Source organism: Bradysia coprophila, chromosome III (assembly GCF_014529535.1).
Source record: "Bradysia coprophila strain Holo2 chromosome III, BU_Bcop_v1, whole genome shotgun sequence".
In the NCBI taxonomy this organism is placed as follows: Eukaryota; Metazoa; Arthropoda; class Insecta; order Diptera; family Sciaridae; genus Bradysia; species Bradysia coprophila.
Genome location: NC_050736.1, coordinates 1,049,599 through 1,072,371, shown reverse-complemented (window position 1 = coordinate 1,072,371; position 22,773 = coordinate 1,049,599). Strand labels below are relative to the sequence as shown.

The 22,773-nt window shown below is 35.0% G+C and overlaps 2 protein-coding genes across 4 annotated transcripts; one reads left to right on the top strand and one right to left on the bottom strand.

Moving 5' to 3' along the window:
- Positions 1–12,277: 12,277 nt before the first annotated feature.
- On the top strand, positions 12,278–15,804 carry LOC119076696 (sodium channel protein Nach). 3 transcript variants are annotated; one of them, XM_037183611.1, is made up of 11 exons: positions 12,278–12,448; positions 12,630–12,755; positions 12,815–12,913; positions 13,155–13,335; positions 13,406–13,542; positions 13,605–13,689; positions 14,558–14,843; positions 14,925–15,049; positions 15,139–15,185; positions 15,431–15,531; positions 15,594–15,804. In XM_037183611.1, the coding sequence occupies exons 1-11, from the start codon at positions 12,360–12,362 to the stop codon at positions 15,722–15,724; spliced, it is 1,407 nt and encodes a 468-aa protein (XP_037039506.1). In that variant the 5' UTR covers positions 12,278–12,359; the 3' UTR covers positions 15,725–15,804. The 3 variants fall into 3 exon arrangements, with proteins under 3 accessions (XP_037039506.1, XP_037039525.1, XP_037039516.1); XM_037183621.1 differs by having other exon boundaries at positions 12,392–12,525; XM_037183630.1 differs by lacking the exon at positions 15,594–15,804 and having other exon boundaries at positions 15,344–15,435.
- A 902-nt stretch (positions 15,805–16,706) lies between these two features.
- LOC119077007 (26S proteasome non-ATPase regulatory subunit 4) lies at positions 16,707–18,733 on the bottom strand. Its single transcript, XM_037184121.1, has 7 exons — positions 18,607–18,733; positions 18,131–18,271; positions 17,962–18,076; positions 17,521–17,895; positions 17,261–17,458; positions 17,098–17,185; positions 16,707–17,032 (listed from the first exon to the last, which is right to left on the bottom strand). The coding sequence occupies exons 1-7, from the start codon at positions 18,630–18,632 to the stop codon at positions 16,824–16,826; spliced, it is 1,152 nt and encodes a 383-aa protein (XP_037040016.1). The 5' UTR covers positions 18,633–18,733; the 3' UTR covers positions 16,707–16,823.
- Positions 18,734–22,773: the final 4,040 nt, after the last annotated feature.

The following is a 22,773-nucleotide window of genomic DNA, read 5'->3' as shown; positions in this document are numbered from 1 at the left end:
CATTGTACCTGGTGGGGTGTAGCGGAGAGCGCGTCCGTATCTTTGATACACGTGCACCCTGGGTAACGCCAAATGCTCTCCAACCGCAAAATGGGAACTACTGGTGTCAGTATTACTGACGGAAAAGTCGGTTCTGCTTCTAAACCGAGCAGTCCCGGCCCATTCCACGAAGTTCCCTCGGGGCGTTGCAACCCCGCGGAATTTGATGCAAGTCGATCGGAGCTGGGAGTTCATGATTCCATCCGAAGTGGTCATACCAACCACGTACCCTACCCGAGGGTTTGTATCGGTACCACGGGAGCTGGAAGCCCCCCGAGAACCAGAGAAACTCTCGGTATCGGGCCCAGCGATGGTTGAGGAGCCTATCCTTGGCTGAAACGTGGTGGCTGTCGGTTCAATTGCGCGATATGCGCTGGGGTACTGCTCCCGGGGAAAGTGCAGTAAGGGTTGAGATGGGCTCTGGCCTCACCTTTGGTAATGTTGGTGCATGAACACCGGCATAAAAAGGTAGTTCTACCCGCTGATTGAGCGGTAATCTCGATCAAATCCTTTTTGGAAAGGAAGAGCTGTTAAGCTTATGGCAGGTAAGCTCTCTAATCTAAAGATATGTTTTCTGTACCTGATACGAACCAATGAGGCTTATTCAGAAGACACTTTATTTATCTTGTGCACAATGTTTGGTCATTTATTTTGTCATTCAATCCATAATGGCCAGTTCATCTCGCCTATGCATATGCGACATATGCGAGCATGAACTGGCCATAATGGCCAGTTCATCTCGCCTATGCATATGCGACATATGCGAGCATGAACTGGCCATAATTTTCGATAACATAAATTCAAACTCATTCAATTTTGAAGAGGAAACTCCGCAACATCAACAAAAAAAACCCTTTCAATAAACTTCCAAGAAAACATTCCATCCAGTCGTTAGGATGACTTGAAAAATAGAGTACGAGAGCTTGTTTTTGTTATCAATAATGATTTAAATATCACCTATGAAACGTTGTGTGGCAATCTGTAGACCTCGATATAATGGCAGAGAAAAGGTAAAAAGGACATAAAATATTTACACCGAAACGTTAATATGACATTGACGAATTATGTCTTGTATACGCGGTAACGTATACGTTTTCGGCAGAAGGAAAAAAAAACCAGCCCAAAATAAATGGGTATGTAGTACATTATTTTGATAAATATAATTATAGAACATGGTGTCTGGGAGAATAAATTATTCGCAAATATTGTACGGTATGTCGATGGTGCGTGTATTTAGCTTTACATGTGTATAATGGTACCCTCATCAATAAAAGTAATGTTAAGAATTGACATGGGTGGAGTTAACCAATGCGGTGATGTAACGACGGTGTGGTGTACCGTCACTTGGAATCTAGGTGCCACATGCTACACGAAAAAGCTCTCTCGTATAATTTGACTTAGTAAATATGTTATTATATTACACGAGATGAATCTATTATGAAGGTGTCAGTGTGCTCTAAAATGTTTATAATTTATATCTATACGAAAAAAAAAATGGCAATTATGTGACCGGCAGAGTATATGGCTTAGAACTCGATAGAAATGATAAATTCAGTTTTCGACCGTTCTTCCTCATATACCGTTTTAATATTTAGGATACACTTTCTGTTTAAAATTTACTTTTTTCCGTCTTTTCAGTGGTGGGTTCGTAAGGGTTTGCTGTTTCGAGACATTGCTTTTAATCAGAATTTTATTCCCAGGATGAATCCTTTTTTAGATAAAGTTAAAATTTTCCGTTTACATCGTGTATTTAATTCGTATATTCTAATTATGTTCGTTGCGTTCATAAGAGAATCGTTTCCTTAAAATTATTTAGTGGAGGCGTGCTGTAAATGTATCTACTGCGAACAGTTAGCGGCTATCCATAACGTACATATACAGCAAATTCGCCTTTTATTTAAAACCCTTTCGCTATATTATTAATAGGACGATAGCATCTCTTCGTCTTTGTGTAGAAAAATTTGTTCGTCGGCTCAACTACATAGCGGGTTTGTAGTTTTAGAAAATAATGGGTTCTGAGAGTTTTTTTTAACAGTAAGTGGAAAAAACGACATCAACACTTAAAGCATCAGGAGTGCTATAGTATGGTAGCTAAAATCAGACTCATGCAGCTCAATTGGCTTTTCCTATCACTATGCACCTCGCTATTAGACAATAGGTAGACACATTGCCGGTACCATACTGGGAATTTGGGCGATTCCCGAAGAGTCTTTTGCATTTTTATACGAAAAAAGGTCTTTTTTGAATTTCATGGGCTTTTTTAGTAGCTAATTCGGCGCTGCACTGTACCATTAAGATTAAGATTAAGATCGAAACTTACTTAGTTAATGCTAATAAGCTATGTATCCGCAGCACACACCATTATGTCGTCATGACTGCCAGTTCCACCTATGCATTGAATTACCTCTATAAAATTTCAAATTGAAAATCTTATTTCATTAGAATTATATCCAACTTACTAATTCACGCCATAAGTGCGCTTCAGAATTTGAATTTTCGATGAATCGGTGCATAATTTGCAGCATGGTGTGAATTACGCACAATAAGCCCATCGGAATACTCCAATCCTAAATGGTTTATCTAGAATCTTGGAAAATTTCGATGTCGAAAATCTATTAAGACTATTGGCACTCAGTATAAGAAAGAGACTATTGACCCCAAGTGCCAATACCGACAGTTTAATAATGTGACTATTGGCACACAAATTTGATCGATCTAAGCTCCAATAACAATAATCTCTATTTTAATATTTGGAAGGAAGTATCACTCATTTATGGTTACATTTAGTAAAGGGAATTATCACTTCTGCCTCGTTACATTTTGTAAAAGGATGTATCACTCTCCTTTATCGTTGCATTTTGTACAAGGACGAAGCACATCTTTATTGAAAAGTAAGATACTTCCTTCTACAAAATGCTACGTAAGAAAATATTGTGAAAGATAGTTAGTGATGCTTAACTCTCAGTGTGCAAATAGTCTCTTCATAAGACACGTTCGACACGGTGCAAATAGAAACTGTATTATAAAGGTGCAAATATCCAAAGTATTACAAAGTGACATTTTTCACCGCGTGCAGCGAAACGTTTCTTTTTGTAAAGGCATCATAAAGGCATCAACAGTTATATGAAGAATTTTGGACTGATTATGACCGAAAGGACCTTCATTTAAATTTACATTTAGACAACTATTAATTCATTTATTTGATTCCGCATGCGAATAGCTAAGTAGACTATTCGCAAGCGCGAATTTGTGCCATTTGTGCTATTTTCGAGCTGAAAAACCGCTTCATGACTAAATTTCACTGGTGTCGACTGTATTCGTTTTTCCCGACTTTTCCATCATCACGGTCATTTCGACAAAGAAATGACCTACTTTTAGTAATTTTAATTTAGGTTATCTGTTTAGTGCAGTTTTACACTCATTTCTCATTTTATAAAAGAATTCTTTCATCAAACAACGAATATTTTTCAGGAAAAAAGAATAAATTTCAGCATGGGAAGTTTCAAATCCACGGATTACAACGAACCATTAACACGATTAACCTTAATCACAATGAACATCTACCAGCAGAAAGCAAAAAGTAAAAAACATTTCATTAAATAATTTCATTTTCGAACAGATGTGTTCCATTGAGTTATATGTGTTCATTTAGCCCATTTATACATAAAGCATGTTCATTGACTTAGATGGTTTTTGGTTTACTAAGTGCTTTAACAACTCGAAATAAAACTTTGGAAAGTTTTAGCTTAAGTTTAATAGAATTACTTCACCATATGATGCAGCATAAGTAATTGCTGGAAAATTTTCATGAACCAGTATACACATATAACACATACCAGCAGTGATAGCTTTTTATTACGTTCGTTTGTGTTCCTTTTGCGTATTCATAACAGTTTTCGTTCCGAAGTTTCTTTAATTAATTTCATTTGAAAGCATCACATATTGAATGCATTCTTAAATTGAAAATTATCCGAGCGAGAGAAAATTCGAAGAAAATAAAATCATTGTTGCAGTCACCAGCAGAAAGTGTCGCTGTTAGTGATTTTGTTGATTTCGTTTTATTATTATTTGCATTTGCGCTATTCCAGTACTATTGTAACATTTTTAGTTGGAATTATTACCAGCTTATTAAATTTTGAGATTCTGTGAATGTTAAACTAACACCTATTAATCCAACACCAACTTGTCCTGAATCTCAATGTCTTCATTGCATACATATTTTATAAACTTTTTCAACAAAATTGTTTGAAAATTCATCTAAAAAACTTAGCTCTTTAAAACATAATATTCTTGAAGTTATTCCGAAATGATATTATTTTCTGAAAAAGTTTTTCCTTCGACATAAAACTTTTAATAGCGTTTATTTCACTTATAAAAATCCCGTTTTGCATGCAGCTTAATAATATGAGAAGTGTTTGTTTGGTCTTCAAAATGCTCGAAAAAGGCTTTGGCATGTATGAACGAAATGATAAGAAGGAAAAAAAAAATTATGTCGCGAATCTTTTGGTAATTTTATTTTATGTCATCTCGTGTGTATATATTTATTCATGAATATTGAAACACTCAAATTATCCTACTCTCGAGTTTTTCGTTTCACATATATATACGTGCAGAGTAACTTTATCTTCATTATATCCTGACATGTATATGAGTCAGGGAAAAAAACGGGAGGATAAAACAGACATATAATTTTATTGCGAATTTATTGCATTTGATGAACTTTACTTTAAAGGTCCTTATGATGGGATCTCATTCGTCTAATATTTTCGAAGAGGTGGGAAGAGATTAGACATTAAAAATCATTTTTGGGTCTTTCATATGCTGATTTTGCGAATCTAGATGCAAGAGTTCAAAATTGACTCACTGAGTAAATTTGTGATAACACTTTTACTATCTAACCTAAAGCTACATTTTTATCACAAATTTTCTAAGTGACATTTGGAGCAGTGGTGGACTCGTTAGGACGTCACTCGCTCAAGTGCAAGAAAAATTCCGGGAAATGGTTTCGACATGCAGACCTCAACCGCATAATCCATCAGAGTCTGGCTTCAATCAACACGAGTTCATTACTGGAGCCTACTGGACTTTTCCGTGACGATGGAAAAAAACGACCAGACGGCATCACATATACAGCCTGGGAAAAAGGTCGTGCTTTAGTATGGGACGCGACTTGTGCCGATTCAGGAATGGCATCCGAAAAGGCAGCTGCACGAAAGCACACGAAATATTCAAAGATTAAGTCAAGTTATCATTTTGTTTCAAGCACTTCTTTTGACGCCCTTAACCTTAGCATGTAATCCATTACATAACTCGGGATAAAAAAATGAAAAGTGGAGTTTTCGTGTGTCTATTGACCTCGGCTTCGCCTCGGATCAACAAAATTCACTGGAAAACTCTACTTTTCATCTTTTTATCCCTAGTCCATGTAAACTGTGACTTTTGTTGATTCGAGACCGAGGTCAATAAACACACGAAAATGAGACTCTTCATTTTTACCGAGAGTTATGTAATGGATTTTATCGCATACGCTAAGGCTAAATGTCGATTGCAAACGCATAATGTTCGTTATGAATGTGTAATGTTGGTTGCTAATAAATATTCTTCTTGTCTCGTTCGGTCTTCCTGGTCTGCGACTACCATCGGGATTTATATTTAGCAGTTTCAGTGGAAGTAATAAACCCGATAATAATACCAGTCATAATAGCACTGCCGCAGTTTGCATAAAAAACATTTTTGGAAAAATAAAACAAAAGAGTTTGTCCTATACGTCACGGGTTCCACTCCCGTGTCAGACATAGTTCATAGGGTTTTTCCTAATCGTAAATGATTAGTCTCTGCTATCAGTTAACCCTAGCCAGCTCTATCGGCTGTAATAGATCTCTAAGAAAAACCCTAGGTAAATATATGGCACCGCACATCGATTCGGTTATATATGACATTTCCTCCACCTTGAAAAACCCAAGATTCTGAACACAGTTCTTATACGTCACATACATAAGTCATAATCGTGATTCTAAAATATCAACTACCATCGACACCTGTGTTTTTATAGATCAATCACATGATTCACAATTCCAAGGTAATTATAGTGTGGATGTAATGCCATTCAGACGCGCGGTGTAGCACATAAGTTCGATGCCCACTGACATTTTTTTTTTAATGGCTGACGCATTTAAGGGTGAAAAGTGAATTGACTTGAAGCTCAAAAGCATATAAAATCCATTACATCGGAATAAAAATGAAAATTCTCGATTTCGTGAGTTCATTGACCTCGGCTTTGCCTCGGATCAACATAATACACACAAAAACTCTACTTTTATCTCATATTATGTAAAGGACTGATATTGTAGAAAAGCACAAGTGTGAGTGTGCTTTCCGCACGAAATTCATTATTTTAGTCATTGGTCAATTACCGATCGCCTGCATTTTTCTATACAAATAGCACTGTGAAACTATGAAATATCATGACACTAACCCACAATTTCCGCTGGAAAATGTAATCCATAAGTAACGCAACGATATATTATTTTCGTCCGCATACGAATATCTATGTAATGTAAGTTGCATTTGGTATAACATTTCTCACAGACTTTCGTATTATTGATGTAAAATATTCATATTATTGTAATAAAATTTTCATCTAGAAAAAGTACCACATGTGTGCTTTTTGTTTTCCATTCGGAGTCTTAAATTTTTCATTTATGACGAAATACATAAAACAGTACAAACTCCAGAGTAATACGTGTGTGGTACGGTATGATGCATATGTACATGTATCTAAAAAAGTTGTACATCATTTCTTATACATTTCCACAATATCAAATCATTTTGTGTGACGGCACAAATATGAAAATCCTTTGTGTTTATCCCTGAAATGGAAGACAGAATGGGTACACATTCAGTTGAACTCGACTGCATGTGTTCGTATATCTTCAGCACCCAAATACGAGCTTAGAGTTTTGCATACAATATAAATAAGTGCCGTGTTATAAGAATGGAAATATATTTCTAGGTTCGATGAAGCATATATGTTTCAAGACACAACGTATGGTTGTATCCTATTCCGAAACCGTAACATCTGTCTATGGGAGTCGGTACTATATTTACTGCTAAATATTTTATATTTCAAAAGCGAAATAAATTTAAGAAAAGAGATTTGGATAAATGTATACTATAATGCTGGTTTGAAGCTACATACAAAGGATTGTATTCGAGAGAAATGAACAACTTCGTTATTATAGTTTTATTGCTGAGTTTGTTAAGTGTAGCTCGATGTAGCTTGTTTCGCTTATACATGCTAACATTCGAGCAGATGTCAGTCTTATTACGATAGTTGTTGTTATGACGAGACATTATAACGAACAATTTCAACGTGTACATATTGCAAGTTCCATGCACTTTGAGTCTGTTACTCATCACTCTTTTTCAACAATCATATTTCCTGGAGAGAGTGTTTAGCAGTAATGTAAATTCGAAAAACGGTGAAAATAAAACCCAGACAAACCTTCCAATCCTTTTTTAAACCGCATGTGTCTTCCACGACTAAGGTGATGAAGAAAAAGAGTGAAGCTCTTTTGTGTTATAATATTGCCTTCAAAGGCTTTTTGAATGTTAACCCAGACAAAGAACATCAACTTTTACTTAACACTGATTATTTAACGCTAGAAGTTTTTCTTTGTATTCGATTGCATTGTCAAAAAATCTCTTGAGCAGAAAGATTTTTGTTCATTTTATAAGTATATCATTGAAAAGGTGTTGAATTCTGAAAATTCATTTCCGCTTCCGTACGCAGGGCTGAGGATAAAGAGAAATTTACCCTGTCGTCGTAATTGGAAGCTGCTATGTCTCGAGTTCAATCAACTTTCATTTTGGGTATACCTCGTCCGCGATGTTTGTTTTTATCAAAAAATTGTTCTTCTAAACATTACGAAGATTTCTCCATTGCTGCGAAAACTTACAATTCTCTGATTTTTTAGGAAACTTGCATTTCCCTACGTCACCATTTTTGCCAAAGACAAAGTAATGTTCTTCAACCTGTACGAATCACTTGCTATTTTAAGAAAGTAACTGTCGCACATAACAAGACAAATGTGAATTGGAACATAATTTCCTTAATGGAATATTATAAATGAGTTTGTCGTTCGCTTTATTTACTTGTTCAAAAAAAAAGAACCTTTTGAAACTTGTATTCTATACATAGAGCAGGTTATAACCATCATTCGACGCGTGCTTATTTTATTATGAGCAGATATTACCAAAAAAGACTTCTTTTTCATCCTGCACAGAATTTTGGATTAATTATATTCTGTTGATCTTCTATGTTCTATTATTATGTGTCTGGCAGATAAGCCCGTATTCGCCTTTGTATTTCACATACATATTTTATCTATATGTGAGGGGTGGTAATAATAAAACATTTCGTTGCGTGAGATTAAGACAAGGTGTAATATTATGGGCTTATTGATTCTTTGGCATTCGACTAAATATTTGGTGAACATCAATGTCGTGATATATTGGAGGTTGGAGGTCTTAGTGATTGAATTTACCTGTTCCACTTATAGGTGTTCGTTGATCGGAAGCATTACAGTTTAGCTGGGTGTGGATTAATGTACTCAATGATTAGATACTGAATAATGTTGCAATTCATATTCACTCAATCTCATGCACAGAGGTAATAGTAGGATTCAAATAGTGACGGGAAAATCAGATTAACTTTGATTGATTAGTATGTTAAAATGCAGAAGCAATTTGTCGGTAAATTAAATCTTATTTGTCGGTAAAAACCGGTAAATTTCTATCACACACAAAATTAATCAAATTTCTTTTAAATTTCACATTAAACGGACTACATTTTAAAGATAACTTGGAACTAAACTCAAACAGTTTTAGTATCAATTAAATTTGAAATTATATGCCTTTAGAATAATGAAAGTAGAATTCCACAGACGCTTGAAACTAGAGACAATGCATGGCCAATCGACAGATTTATGTAGAAGTTTATAATGATTTGTTTCGAAATACTAAAAGAAAAGTTCGTTTACAAAACTTTGGTGACCTCCAGACTGATAGTTTTTCTGATTTCGTTGATTTTCCTACCACACAACTTTCTTATTTGACAGATTCAACGATCTGTCCCGTAATGAACGAAATTTTATTTGAAATAATTCTTCGACAATGGGGGATAGCAGTTTTTACGTCGATTAAAAATAACTTATAAAAACTTCAATCCCCCATTTAAGCTAATAAATTTGTTGTATGGGTAAAACACGGTGGGTAAGGAGACAAACAACCGGTAAACGGTTTCTAGCCTTATCGGTTTTTACCGGTTCGCTCTGATGTTTGCAATTTAAGGAAAAATGTCGAAGGCCTGATTTTCTTTATACCTGCCATCTGTTGCCTTTTTCGCTTCAACCCCTTTCACCTTCCTCAATATGGACATCGCTATTTTCTTCACCCTGTCACATACAGGATATTCATATGTTATCGATAACGACGACAGAAATAATGACAAGCTCTGGGTAATACGGTTCTTTATATGGAAAAATGCATGTTAAAAAGTCTGAAGTACAAGATTTGAAATCAACAGATTAAAAATACTTTGATCGATGGAAGTAATAGATCTGAAAATAATACTGGTCATATGCTTGGCGTCTGTATCAGTATAAAATATTTAAAACGTTTATTAGCTTTTACTACTGCCATTGTTTCACTGACAACCAGTGTCCAGCTCAGTAACGAATGTTTTTAGGGAGATATTATTATTGCCGTTCACGTTTTTTTTTATTCCATTGGGCAAATATTGTGCTAAAACAAGATTATTGATTCAGCATAACTACATGGAACGATTTCATTCGCTGCTCCTATATCTAACTATAATGACAATGATGCATTTTCATTTGCATTATAAATGCTCCGAACTAATTTAAATGCCACATTATCGATATCATCAGGTTTATTTGAATATGTAGCCGCAAACTTTGTTTATGAATTATTTGATTTATTTAAATATTATAATAAAAATGCAACTGTGTGTTTCCGATATTCCATATATACAATAATTTTTGCCCGATTAAATCAATATATTGGTTCGGAAAACTCAATCCCAGAGGTGCACATTTATGGATGTATGTATCACCTAGTTATGGATATAAAAGTTGGATGGTAATGTATGGCCCATCAGATATACCATATAATGTAACTAGCTTCCAATACAATTTCCAAATAAGCGAAATGTTCAAATTAATTATTTCGCTTTCAATGCCAATTTTAATTGGTTTTGCATTTATAGGACATAAATAACCGAATGCTGGAAAATACGAACAATTATTTGAATATGTAAAAAATGTATTTGTGGAATGTGTCGTTCTGTAACGTATAAGCTATGCTTCATATTTTTGAATGTTGCAGGTGTTCACTTGAAGGTTTCATAGTTTTGAATGACTATGGGTGTTGGTACGGTCAGATAAGGAAATTATCGAGCATAAACGATGATAATAAATTATTCAAAATTTTCCTTATATTCCAGCATAGTGTTTGAGCATCATCGAAACGAATATGTATGAAAGTGCGTGCATGTGTAATGTCTTAATTAATTTTGAACATTCTACATTATCAAAATGAAAATCTGGGTTCGTTGAGTACATGAAGAAAATTAGAAAATAACCCAATTTATAATAATTGCCAGAATGTTACATGAAAATTTGTGAAAAAAGGTTATTAAAATCCACTTATATGAGATATACAGCAGACATGTTTTGTCAGATCACAGAAAATCTTTTACGAAAATGTATGTGAGTTACACGCAACAACATTAATTTACTTGAATTTTCGATGAAAACTAATTACGTTAATAGGAAAAACTCTTTCAGCAATTTTCATTTTCATCTTGTGATAATCCGTCATGCATGTTCGCACATAACATCCGTTTTGTAGAATTTTGAATTATTAAATTTTTGTTCTTTAAATAAATAAAATGAACGTTTGAAGGCTTGAATTATCTGAAATATTTAAACATAGGAAAATAGGAATTCAAAATTGATTAACATTTGGGAGAGATCTAGCAAAAATTGCCACTCTAATTGGCTTTTATTGAAGTTGTGATTGAAAATTAAACGAGAAAAATTTAAATTTCTCGGAATGTCTCATGAAATTTATTCGATATTAACTTAACGTATAACATTTAATAAAGCGAAGCTAACAACCATAAATCAAAAAATTTATGTATTTATGGGAAACCATTTAAATGTAACGACCCATATACGCAGTGAGGATGGTGCGTAACAACGTAAACGAAACCGACTTCACGTACATAATTAAAAGACACAATCTGACTAATATAATATTAAATACCAAAATGCTTGTTCAAAAATTGAAGTAAAAGATTTCAAAAGCATCAGACTGGACGCTGCGATAAGTTACAGTTGAACTAAAATTTATGGGTAAATTTTGGTAGATCCAGTAAATATTGGCAAAATCAGAGTAGAAGTGGTAAAATATTAAAACTGCCTATCTTTGCGTCCGTGTGTTTAATGCACCCCCATTTTCTAAATCCATGTCTAAGGCGTAAAAAAATAATTAGAACAATTATCATCAACTTATATGTCTCTCAGGAATACAACCAAATAACTTTCGAAACACGGTCATCTGTTATCGACGGCTATGACAAAAATAAGCAAAGAAGTAAAAGATTTGTTAGTACCTAGGTGAAATAATGTACCAGATTCAGGAATACCACTGGCTTATCTTTGAAATGTTGAATAAAGATGATAGTTTGTTTCAAACGTTGCAGAAAAAATATTTAGTGGAGTAAGAATGGAATATTTAATGGCTACATCTACATGATCTACATCCATGATTTATATGAATTACAGAGATAATTCAACATTCATAGAAATCTTCTGAGTATACTTATAAAGCTTGTTTGAATCAGTTGAATGTAACACAATGCCCGATTCAAATATCTTTTAATTGAATGCAAATGTTTAATTCATAGAGCTCGATACGTTCAAATAATAGTCCTTGAGATATGAAAAACCCATAAAATTTTAATCAAATGTACATGTCCTCTATGAACATAAAACTAGGATTACAAGATAAAATATACGATTTCTGAAGCGAATATTGCATGTTTTGTTATATTTAAATTTGAAATTGAAAACTTGTTTGAATATAGAACTTTTCATTGTACACGAACGAGACTGTTATTATATATATAAAAGCAAACCTCTTTTCCTTCCATTTCGTTTGATGTTAAAATCAGTTGAAAATTCGAGACTATTCCTTTAACAATATTTATCAAAAATTTATTATTTTAATTGGACATGGGATTGTTTAAAAGTGCTCTACTCACATTGAAGGATTATTGTTTGAACAGCACTCTCGCTGGTCTTAGTTATATCGGTGATTCTAGGTAAGACCGAGTAACTGTACTCGTAGAATTGTACAATATTTACTGTCGGAACGTCATTTCATTGTTATACGCCGGAGGTAAAATTAAACATCTAATTCACTGAAAACTTCATTGTCATTTTCCACTGTCTATAATGTCATGCACACAGCTTACATAATATGTCTTTTGTAAACTGCTGAAGGTATCATGTAACCGAGAGAATATTTTGGCTGATTTTCTTTGTGCTGGCAATTTTGGGATCTCATCATTTAATTATGGATGCTATTCAAGAACATGAAGGTAGTTCCATCAGTATGGTCGTGGAAAGGTTCGTCCCCACAACGATAGATAAAAATTGAATATTGCTCAATTGCTCAATTGTTGTAGCTTACGCCCGTTAGACCAAACGGATTTTGTTTCGGTGGCATTATGTGAAATGGGACACACAAAACAATCGTATAAAAATCTAGACACCATCATGAAACAGTTAAGGGTAGCAAGCAATTTATTTGATTCAATGACAAATTGTGTGGAGAGTTCGGAGAAAACAAAAGAAAATTCTAAGTTTTCTCCAAGTTTAAATTGAAACCAACTTCTTGGATGAGTTTTTCGTTTAATGGAATTACGTATTGAATTATTGATACGGAAAGGAATTATTCGAGATAATTGCTAAAAATGAAATTAATATTAAATGAATCAATACCTCTAAAAAGGAAATAATTTCCAGGATTCAAGTGTCCGATAATGACGACGATTATAGCTACGACGTTGAGGACTTTTTATTAAGAATTATTTTCCACAATTTGTACAATTTCGGTTCGATTGTTTCGTATTGCCAGCCATACGTGGATTGCACAACGGAATGCACCAAATGTCCGGAAAATAATTACGAACAATTTGCGATGAAGGTGGTCTTTGGAATATAATATTTAAACAAATGAAAATTTATTTGCAGACCAAAATTATGAGTAAATATAGGTCAGGGCTAACTGCACTGAACTGGTTACTCAATGTGCCTGGAATGACCAAGTTTTCGATTGTTGTAAGTATTTTCAACCACTTAAAACAACCCTTGGAACGTGCTTCTTGATCAATTCGAGGCAACTAACACCAAAGTAAATTTTGAAGAAAAATGGTTCGCTGATAGTATTCTCATAAAAAAAAATTTTTTTTGAAGGGACGGACCAAATTGGCTGAACACTAAAATGGACTTGAGAACTGGGCCAGGTTCAATGAGATTGGAATTTTCGAAAGCCGTTTCGGTTAGTTTTGATTTATCACTATAGTTTAGTCTCTTATGTCAATCCGCTCACTTTACGTTTTTCGAACTGTTCAGTTATCATACATGATTAGAAATGTAAAATTGTGGAACAAATTTTCTTTTTCAAAAATCGACTTTTTCAGTACATTTTTGGCGAACGTTGCTTTATTTCTGTAACAAACGCCTTTACTACTAGCCACAGCTTTTCAATTCAAGTTTTAATAACCTCTTAGGGCTAATCATCTGTTGTCAACAGCAACATTAAAAATGATCGATAACCTACACGTTATGTGATTTTATAGAGCAAAATAAATGGTTAAACAAATGAAGTAAAAGATTTTGTATCGAACATTAGATGATAGTTCAATGAGAAGAAGTAGCAGATTTAATTATTGTATATTGATACGTCTGCCGTTTCTGACAGGTTAAGAATAGCTTTGATAATTCGATGTTGGTATTAATGTATGTATGGTGGGATGGTGGGCTTTGAATGGTCTAGAAATTAGTGCTCGGAACAGGCGCACCTGACTTAGTATAATGTGGTTTCAGAAAATCGTCAGTTCAGTTCAGTATCAATTTATCTGATCAGGTTTCCAAGACTGGAATCTTGAACTTTTGTTCTCAGGTTCAAGGTCTGGTTCAATTTGCTCAATAGATTTGGGACCTACATTGTAAGTCCCGAGCATTAATAGAAATAGAAATTCAATGCCAGAATGGGAATTCTTTCTAAATTAATTGTTGTCGTTTACGTTGCCATAAATTCACACCATGTGTTGCTAGTGGAAATAATTATTTAGTATTCCATTCAATAATTCTCAAACAATCTTTTTTTTCAACGATTTGCATGCTAACGACCGAACACACAACAGCTATTTATTATTAATGAAGAAGATATACCACACATGCTTTTAACAACACTACAATTCAACCAACAACACGAAGGAACGGAGGTCGAGATATTGCTTAGTCTGCAAAATGTTATAAATGACAAGGGTGTACAAGCCATTGATCGAAACACGAGAAAGTGTATATTCCCCAGCGAGCAATTTAAATCGTCCTATAAATACTACAGCTATAGTACATGTGTTACGGAATGTTTAAAGGACGCCCAGCTGAAAGTTTGCAATTGTACCCACCACAACATGATTTACGATAGTATTTCACAAAATCATAAAATATCGAAAACTTTTAAACGCAACTAATATTACAATTTGTCCCTATAAATTTCACCGAAAGAGAACGATTTAACTCCAGTGTGTGACTACAATGGCTTGGTATGCTTGGACAATGCCGATTTGATATTTCCGCAAACAACGATTATGCAGCCGTGGCGTACAAACGGTTTAGTTTGCTCATGCTTGGTATAAAACGACTAGTTTTTATAATCATTTTCTGCCGCATCTAATGTTGCTTCGTATCCAATTTCTTATTCTATAATTCGATGCCATAGCCATCGTGTAGCGAACATGAGGTGAAAATGGTTGGCAAGTATCAAAGGTAAACTAAAGTGTTTCTTTACATACTGATGGTTCTTGGGACCACCGCGCACCAATGCAGTTTAGCTTTCCGTTTACGTGACAGTTCCTCCAAATCATATAGAAAAGATACGGAAATCTGCTAATTGGTCCAGAAATCTAACATCTCTCTACCACTAGCTTCCTGAGGATTACACAAACTATCAAGTGAACGGAGGGCTAACGGCGTTATTGAGCTGATGAATTATTTTTGTAATTGAAACACAGACCTATACCTGAAATGACAAGGAAAGCTGTAATTACATTACAAGATTTGCCTACCCAGAGGTATCGACGACAGGCGGTCAAAGACGATCTCGACATAGTGGGTTGGTGTTATTTGATTTTCATTGCGCAAAAAAATATTTGTTATCCAATGTGGTTCTTAAAGTTTCAGTGGGCGGTATTCTCAGTCTGTTTCTAGGCGCTAGCATACTGAGCGGAGTTGAATTTATTTACTTTTTCACCATTCGACTAATTGGCACATCGTGGATGAAGAGAAGGAACCAGAGATGGGAATAATGAAGAATTCAAATCAATTTCTTGTTTAACCTTGTTTAAGCAATTTAACATCATTTTACTTCAGTCAAATATAGATCTATGCTGTGAATTTCGTATTAATCCTTTTGTTATCGAGAAAGTGAAGTGAAAGATTTTCTATCAATCTGTCTAAATCGAAAATACTTATGTTAACAGAGTCGATGAATTGTCGATGATTACAACAGACAGTATTTTTTGGAAAACGTTTTCCCGAATATTCCGACATTTTTCCAAATTTTCACAAAAATATTCACAATGACATTCTCTGAAAAAAATGACAGTGAGACATTTGAGATGTCGTTCACTGTATTGTGAAAATTGAAGAAAATTTTCTTCAATTTTCACAATAAATATTTTTGTGAAAATTTGGAAAAATGTCGGAATATCTGGGAAATCTAGGAAAATGAGGAAAATTCAAGAAAATTTCTGACTATTTTTGGGCACTGGATTAAAATCTTGATTTCTTACGAAATCCTATCAGGATTGTTGCACTTTGCTATGGACAGCATCAATTTTCTCTCATAATTAGCTTCGATGGTAGAGACAGTATTGATATCACTATCGTGAGTTCTTAGTTTTGTATTGTTAGCACATGTTTTCGGAGCAAATTTTAAGGCTAAAATTCTTCTTTGTAGGTAAAAAATCAATCAATGCCTTTGGCATGAAAGAAATTCTAGTTCACAGGGTGACGTAAAAATAGGCTCTGGGTCTGCTACTTCTTAGCAATGTTGAGTGGATTTTTACCTAATCGAAGGCTGAACTTTTGATTGACAATTTAAATTTGAAGAAAAATATTAGAAGACAACATACCATCTATGTCATGTAGTCACAAAGAGGTTGATGATATTTACTTACCTATATACCTAGATCCAATTTGGATCATCGGTGAAAAAGACCAATTTTCGTGTAATAATTGGAACGTCAATTCGTATACGGTAATATGAGAAGAATATTTGTCCACACATTTAATTGGTTGAGAATATTTTATTGATTTTATTTTAATGTGTCATTAAGACCAAACGCACAATTCATGATTTAGCGAAAACTTTTTTTAAAAAAATATTAATTCACCACTCCCAGTCTACGATTTATCTTTGTCCTTGTCAGTCTTCTTATCCTTGTTTAGCGAACCGACGGCATCTCGAATAGTTTCCGACTGAGGATCGACACCGGGCAGATTCTCCAAAACGCTTTGCAAAAATTCCGGATCGCTAATTACCTCATCAACTTCCATTGGGGTTTCTTCTGACGACTTCGGACGCTTTGCTTGTCTAGCCGGCGTTTCATCAGCTGTAGTTGAAAGAGAGGAAAATTATTTATTTGCTACAATTAGCACAACTTGACTAATCGCTTACGTTGATCCTGCATGGACATTTGCATGGCAAATGCTATCTGTTCTTCCTCAGTCATGTTAGCGAAGTCAGGCATGCCATCATCGATTTCCTGTTGCATAATGACAGAAAGAGTGAGATTAAAATTCATTGTTCATCAGTCAAGAGGGACTCGACAAAGTTTTACCGGAGTCTCTGTCGAAAGAGCGAGTGCACGTTGAAGCATTGCTTCCTCCGTATTCGTTTCACCAGCAGCTGCTGAACCAGCACCAACAGCAGCCGTTACAGCTGCCGCTCCACCAGCTGGCGCATCAGATTCAGCAATAGCTCGTCGTTGTTCGTCTTCCTGACGTTGTCGCTGCTCCTCCATCGACACACGCAAGGCCTAATTATACGCGAGAAACTAGATTCAAACATTCGGTTCAATTGTAATTCAACTTTTCGTACTAGTGCAAGTTCGGGATCTTCGTTGGGATCGACGCCGAATTCGAATCCAGCTCCACTTAAACCTGCGCCACCCTGACCATCTTCGCCCTGGATGATTGGCGATGTTAGAAGAGCTTCAGACAGTGCCGATCCTCGCGGTACACTAACTAAATGAGAACCGGTGCCATCTTTCCCATTTAGAGCATTAATGAAGGCAGTTAAAAGTTCATTGTTGCCGGGATGGTCGCCGAAACTGACAATGTCAGCATTGACTTTTTCCTTCTTCAAACGTTTTGCTAATTTGACGAGTTCGGCCTCATCGGCAACTATCGGCGATCCGACGAAAACAACGATGCGCATTTTGTGGTTTTTGCCCTGACGATGCTTCAACACCAACTATTCGAACAATGAAACTCTGTATTGAGTAAAAGCACTTTGCATTTGCATTCTGTAAAATCTTACGTGAGCGATCCGAACTCCAGTGATTATATTGATATTTCCCTTCGGTTGAACTAGATGCATTTTGGACAAAATCCGTCCCACATCACTGGTTAAAGTGGCAAGAACTTCGACGGTACTAAACAACGAACATTTATTGCCTGTCACCAGACGTAAAAATAGTTTCACTCACCTAGCGTATGTCAGAAGACCGACATTATTCTCTGGATTCGATCGAACCTTTGTCAGGCCGATTAAGTTGATACCGTCCTTTTGAACATTCAATCTTGTTGGAAAGTAATCACCATTTCGTTGATAATCACTGTTATCGAAACTGGAAAAGTAAAAACAAGAAATCTGAACAAAGGCACCGCACATAACCTCAATTTTCGTTACAGTGTTAGACTTAAAATAATTATTTTTTGCGTTTGGACTAATTTAAACTTTGGCCAGATCTACTACGAAAGGATAATCTCGTGGACAATGTAATAAGCTACCGAATGTGTAAACAAAATTTTTGCTGTATCACTCGGGTCGAAACTTTTGCATTATGAAATTTATACACAATTGACTGACACAAAAATCACTGTATTTTAGCGCACGTTTAGTTTTATCCGTATGCATCTATCGCTACAGCACACATCAACGATTTAATTAATTAATATTTACCATATCATTGTGCTTTCTAGAACCATTTTGCAGCGATTTTATTTTAACTTCAAGCCTCTGATTCAGTTTCAATGTTAGAACACACACAATTTTGTGTTGTCATTATTCACAGGGCGAGCAACTTGAAAACATGAAATAAATAATGAAGAGTGATGACAGTGGTGAAATTCAGATTTTGTTGGAAAAACAAGCGCAAATATTTGAAATACGAGACTGTGTGTACTTTGCTTTACAAGTAATATTTTGCTACTGAAGGACTTCATTGGCAGTTGAAGTGTTCGATTTTAGTTGTTTGGTGTTTGAATTGTCTCAATACGAAATAGTGTTTTACATGACTGGTGATGAAAAGATGAAAATAGAGTTTTCGTGTAAATTCGTCTAAATAAACACATGTATGGTGTTGAGGAATTTCGCGCCGTGTCATTCACAATAACCCACAAAGTGACATTTCCCTTATACAAAATGTGTCAGTTTGTCAATTATTGTGAATGATGCGGCGCGAAATTCCTAGCAGCCTTCGTTGGTTTACATGTAAATATTAATAAGATTAGTTTCCAAGCTCCATTTCCGTATTGAGTAAAAAATATGAAGCATACCTGTTTTGTTATTTCTTTTAAGATAGTGAACATTAGGGGGGTCCAGAATCGTATGGGAAAATAAAAGTTTCGAGAAAGTTGGCGGACCCCGGGGAAAACGAACCTATATGACCCACTGATAAAAAATGTATATGGGGCCGATGTGATCCGAGTTGATTTATGGGTCGCTCAAGGACGAAATATGTGAAAAACCACGAAAATGAGGGTTAAAGAAAAATTGAACGTAACTAACAGATGCTTAGGTCACTTCTTAAGGTGAGTTGGATTATTTCACTTCAGAATAATCCAAAGAGACCGATTTAATGATTTGTAAGTGCATTCGCATCTCCCAAGTCAGTCAAAGTTTCCCAATCTGTTCACCCAGTCTTTGGGTTCTTCCAAAACATTTATGGGATGTGCATCGGATATATTCATATCTAACGAGAGCTTATGGCATAAGCTTTCATCGCAAAAAGAAATTTTTTTGAAAACAATTTTTTGAAGCTATATAGAAATCGATTTTGGTGCAAAAATGTCAGGGTCGTGAACTCTGACAATTTTCAAATGACTGTTACGTCAAGACACCAACTTGAAACTTATTGTGTGTGGGCTCGTTAGAATGCCACTGTCATTACCTTTACAACGACACCTAACACTTAATTTTAAGAGTGACTTCGCTTGACTTTGTATTACTTGGAAATTATCTGTCGATTTTTGTATATATCAATATTGTTAGGTGTGCCCAGACGATATAAAAATTCCAAAAAATTAAAACAACGCATTTTTGTTGCTCTTGCATCTAATCTAAGTTGTCTGGACCAAAAAAGTTTGATATTGTCGCTAAAAATTTTTTTCCATAGAAAGTAATGGAAAAAATGTATGGAAAATCACAGCGTTTTTTCACATATTTCGTCCTTGAGCTACCCATAAACCAACTCGGATCGCATCGGCCCCATATACAATTTTTATCAGGAGGCCATAAAGGTTTGTCTTCCTCGGGGTCCGACAACTTCCTCGACACTTTGATTTTTTGGACCCCCCTAGTGAACATTTTGTGTTTACAATTTTTGTGCTAGCACAAAAGTTCTGTGCCAGAACAAAATGTTGTTAAGTTCGTTAAATTTTTTTTAACAAATATTTCTGTTTCTCACATTTAGTGCGCAAAACAAGCCCATTCACTAACTAGTTAGCAAAATAGCTATAAAAGGGGAGTTTTGGTAGAAACGTGTACTGTTGCAATTTTCTGAAAAAAACACCTCAATTTTTTTACAGTATGAATGTCATGATTGGTATCGCTGTAAAGCTTAGACCTCAGGCTAAACAGCAACTATATTTTTGTGATTAATCAAGTCACCAGTAGGGTCCAAACAGTCTTTGAAGCTTCTAACTTCCACTAAAAACATTTCATGTCCACGAGAGGTCGAATAAAAACTTTTTCAAGCTCACCGTGTGTGACGCTTACAGATTCGACACGCAAAAAGATATGCGTCACAAATGGCAGCTGATGTGGAAAGTAAACGAAAGTTTTATCAACAAAACTTTTACTCGAAAAATTTTATGAAGAAAATGCTCAGTCCTACGGAATTTTTTTTGTCAAATTTTTCAGTGTGAACAGACTTGCGTCACGGTTCTTCACTAACGTAGGGCCATGATCCTACTCCTAATGCGAGCGCATTCATCGATAAGAAGTTACCATCGAGAATGACCAGCGTTACAATAGTACCACCCTTTTAGTTCCACTTTTTTCCGTAAAAGGGAAAAAGTTGAACTATTGTAACGCTGCATATATACTGCGTGAAGATAGTTCCACTTTTTCCCTTTACGAAAAAAGTGGAACTAAAAGAGTGGTACTATTGTAACGCTGGTTAATCAGTTGAGGAGAGATATGCGAACCGAATTTTTTTTATGTGAAAAATGTGTTTTTTTTTACTGTTTGTGCATAACTCTCCTCAGTTATGATTCACTAAACATTATTCAATCAATTTAAATATTGGATGATGAGTCGAACCACCTTAAAATAGTAAAATGTGACGCAGATCCCTATGCATACGACGAAAATTTGACCTTATTTTTTTGAAAGAAAGACTGTTTTAGCAAAAATATTTTGCTTCGTAAAGAAAAACTCGAAAAACTCATGCCTCTAAAGCACCTACGCGTTACCACGCGCTGTATACTATAGTGTACACCCACCCGCATGCAGTGTCATAGTAGATAATTATGCGCACAGCTCATCATTTCAATATACCACCAGCCAGAAACAAGTTTAATCAACCCATTTCACATAATTAAAATACTGAAATTTTGCACTACTAAAAAACCTTAAATCATTCAAAAACTTTAGAAATCGCACAAGAGCAGTCTGCATATATATTCAAAATATGCACAGCTCCGATGAAGTTTTCCCATCAAAACGTTATGCATATTCGTCCTCTCTCTATATATATTGACAACATTATTTATCTACAAAATACGTACCCAACAAGAAATAAAACAAGGGAAAACTTTACCATGAAAGAGAACTATGTGATGCACGAACCTATAGGAACATACGTTATGTGGAATGTGTGTGACGGATTTCAATGAATGAAGAGATCCTTGAATTAAGGTTTTGATTGTTGAATAAATTGTTGCAAAGTTAGCAAAGGACTGACTCCATTCATTTAGATTTGGATGATCTGTGAACACAGAAGAGAATTGTTGTTATTTTGGACCTAATGTAATATTCAAAATTAATCTTGAAAATTCTCAAACTGTTTTCCGGCTGCGCCTTAGCCTCTGTCAATAAATAATTAATTAATTATAAAAGTCTTTTTGTTGTGGTCTTGCGTTTCAGACTGCAGTACATTAACCGATACATTTAATGAACTTTGCATTATTAAAGAAATTAGCATCTACATTCGCGTCGATTGTCAATTATTACTGTGCTTCTAAAAGAATTTTTAACGAACTCTTCTTTTATCGAATTAAACTCATCTTGTACACCATTTTAGGTAAAATGTGTTTAATTACCAATTTGAATAAATTACGCGCAATTTAAGAAATTGAGCAGAAAATATGAAAATAATTTTCAACCAAATTGGCGTCTGACCTGCAAAACAATATAAAAGTTATCACATTAATAGACAATTCGATTATATTTTTACCCTCGACTTTTCATGCCGTCCCGGTATGAAAAGAGTTTTCGAAGTAGGATGTAGATTGTGGTTGTAGGAACAGCAACGGAGAAAATATAACGGTGTTGCGAAAGTTGTTGAAGGTAAATAATCATTTACATTACGAGGAATAAAAAGTTTGAAAGTCGAGTTCGTTCACCCGAGGCTAGAGAAATGTTAAGTTGGTACACATGTGTACCAACTTAACATTTCTCTGCCAGAGACGAAGCTGAGACACCCGAAATTTCCTTCATTTTTAACACGAATCAACATCAAAGTTCAAAAGTCGAGCTATCGTGTGAATTATGTTGATCTGAGCCGAAACCAACGTGAAGTACAATGAATTGCAATCGATTGTTAATCACTTCCTCTCAAATTTTCATCGTGTGAGATAACAACTTGATCGCTCTGTAATTTGTGCACTTTGACTCATCCACATT

Excerpts from the sequence above, each read along its gene's own strand:
- LOC119076696 (XM_037183611.1), top strand. The coding sequence starts at position 12,360 with ATGGGATTGTTTAAAAGTGCTCTACTCACATTGAAGGATTATTGTTTG. Across the intron at positions 12,756-12,814 it reads ATCAGTATGGTCGTGGAAAG|CTTACGCCCGTTAGACCAAA; the intron begins GTTCGTCCCCAC and ends CAATTGTTGTAG. Across the intron at positions 13,336-13,405 it reads ACGAACAATTTGCGATGAAG|GTCAGGGCTAACTGCACTGA; the intron begins GTGGTCTTTGGA and ends GAGTAAATATAG.
- LOC119077007 (XM_037184121.1), bottom strand. The coding sequence starts at position 18,632 with ATGGTTCTAGAAAGCACAATGATATG. Across the intron at positions 17,459-17,520 it reads AAGATCCCGAACTTGCACTA|GCCTTGCGTGTGTCGATGGA; the intron begins GTACGAAAAGTT and ends GCGTATAATTAG. Across the intron at positions 17,186-17,260 it reads CTCTTTCGACAGAGACTCCG|GAAATCGATGATGGCATGCC; the intron begins GTAAAACTTTGT and ends ATTATGCAACAG.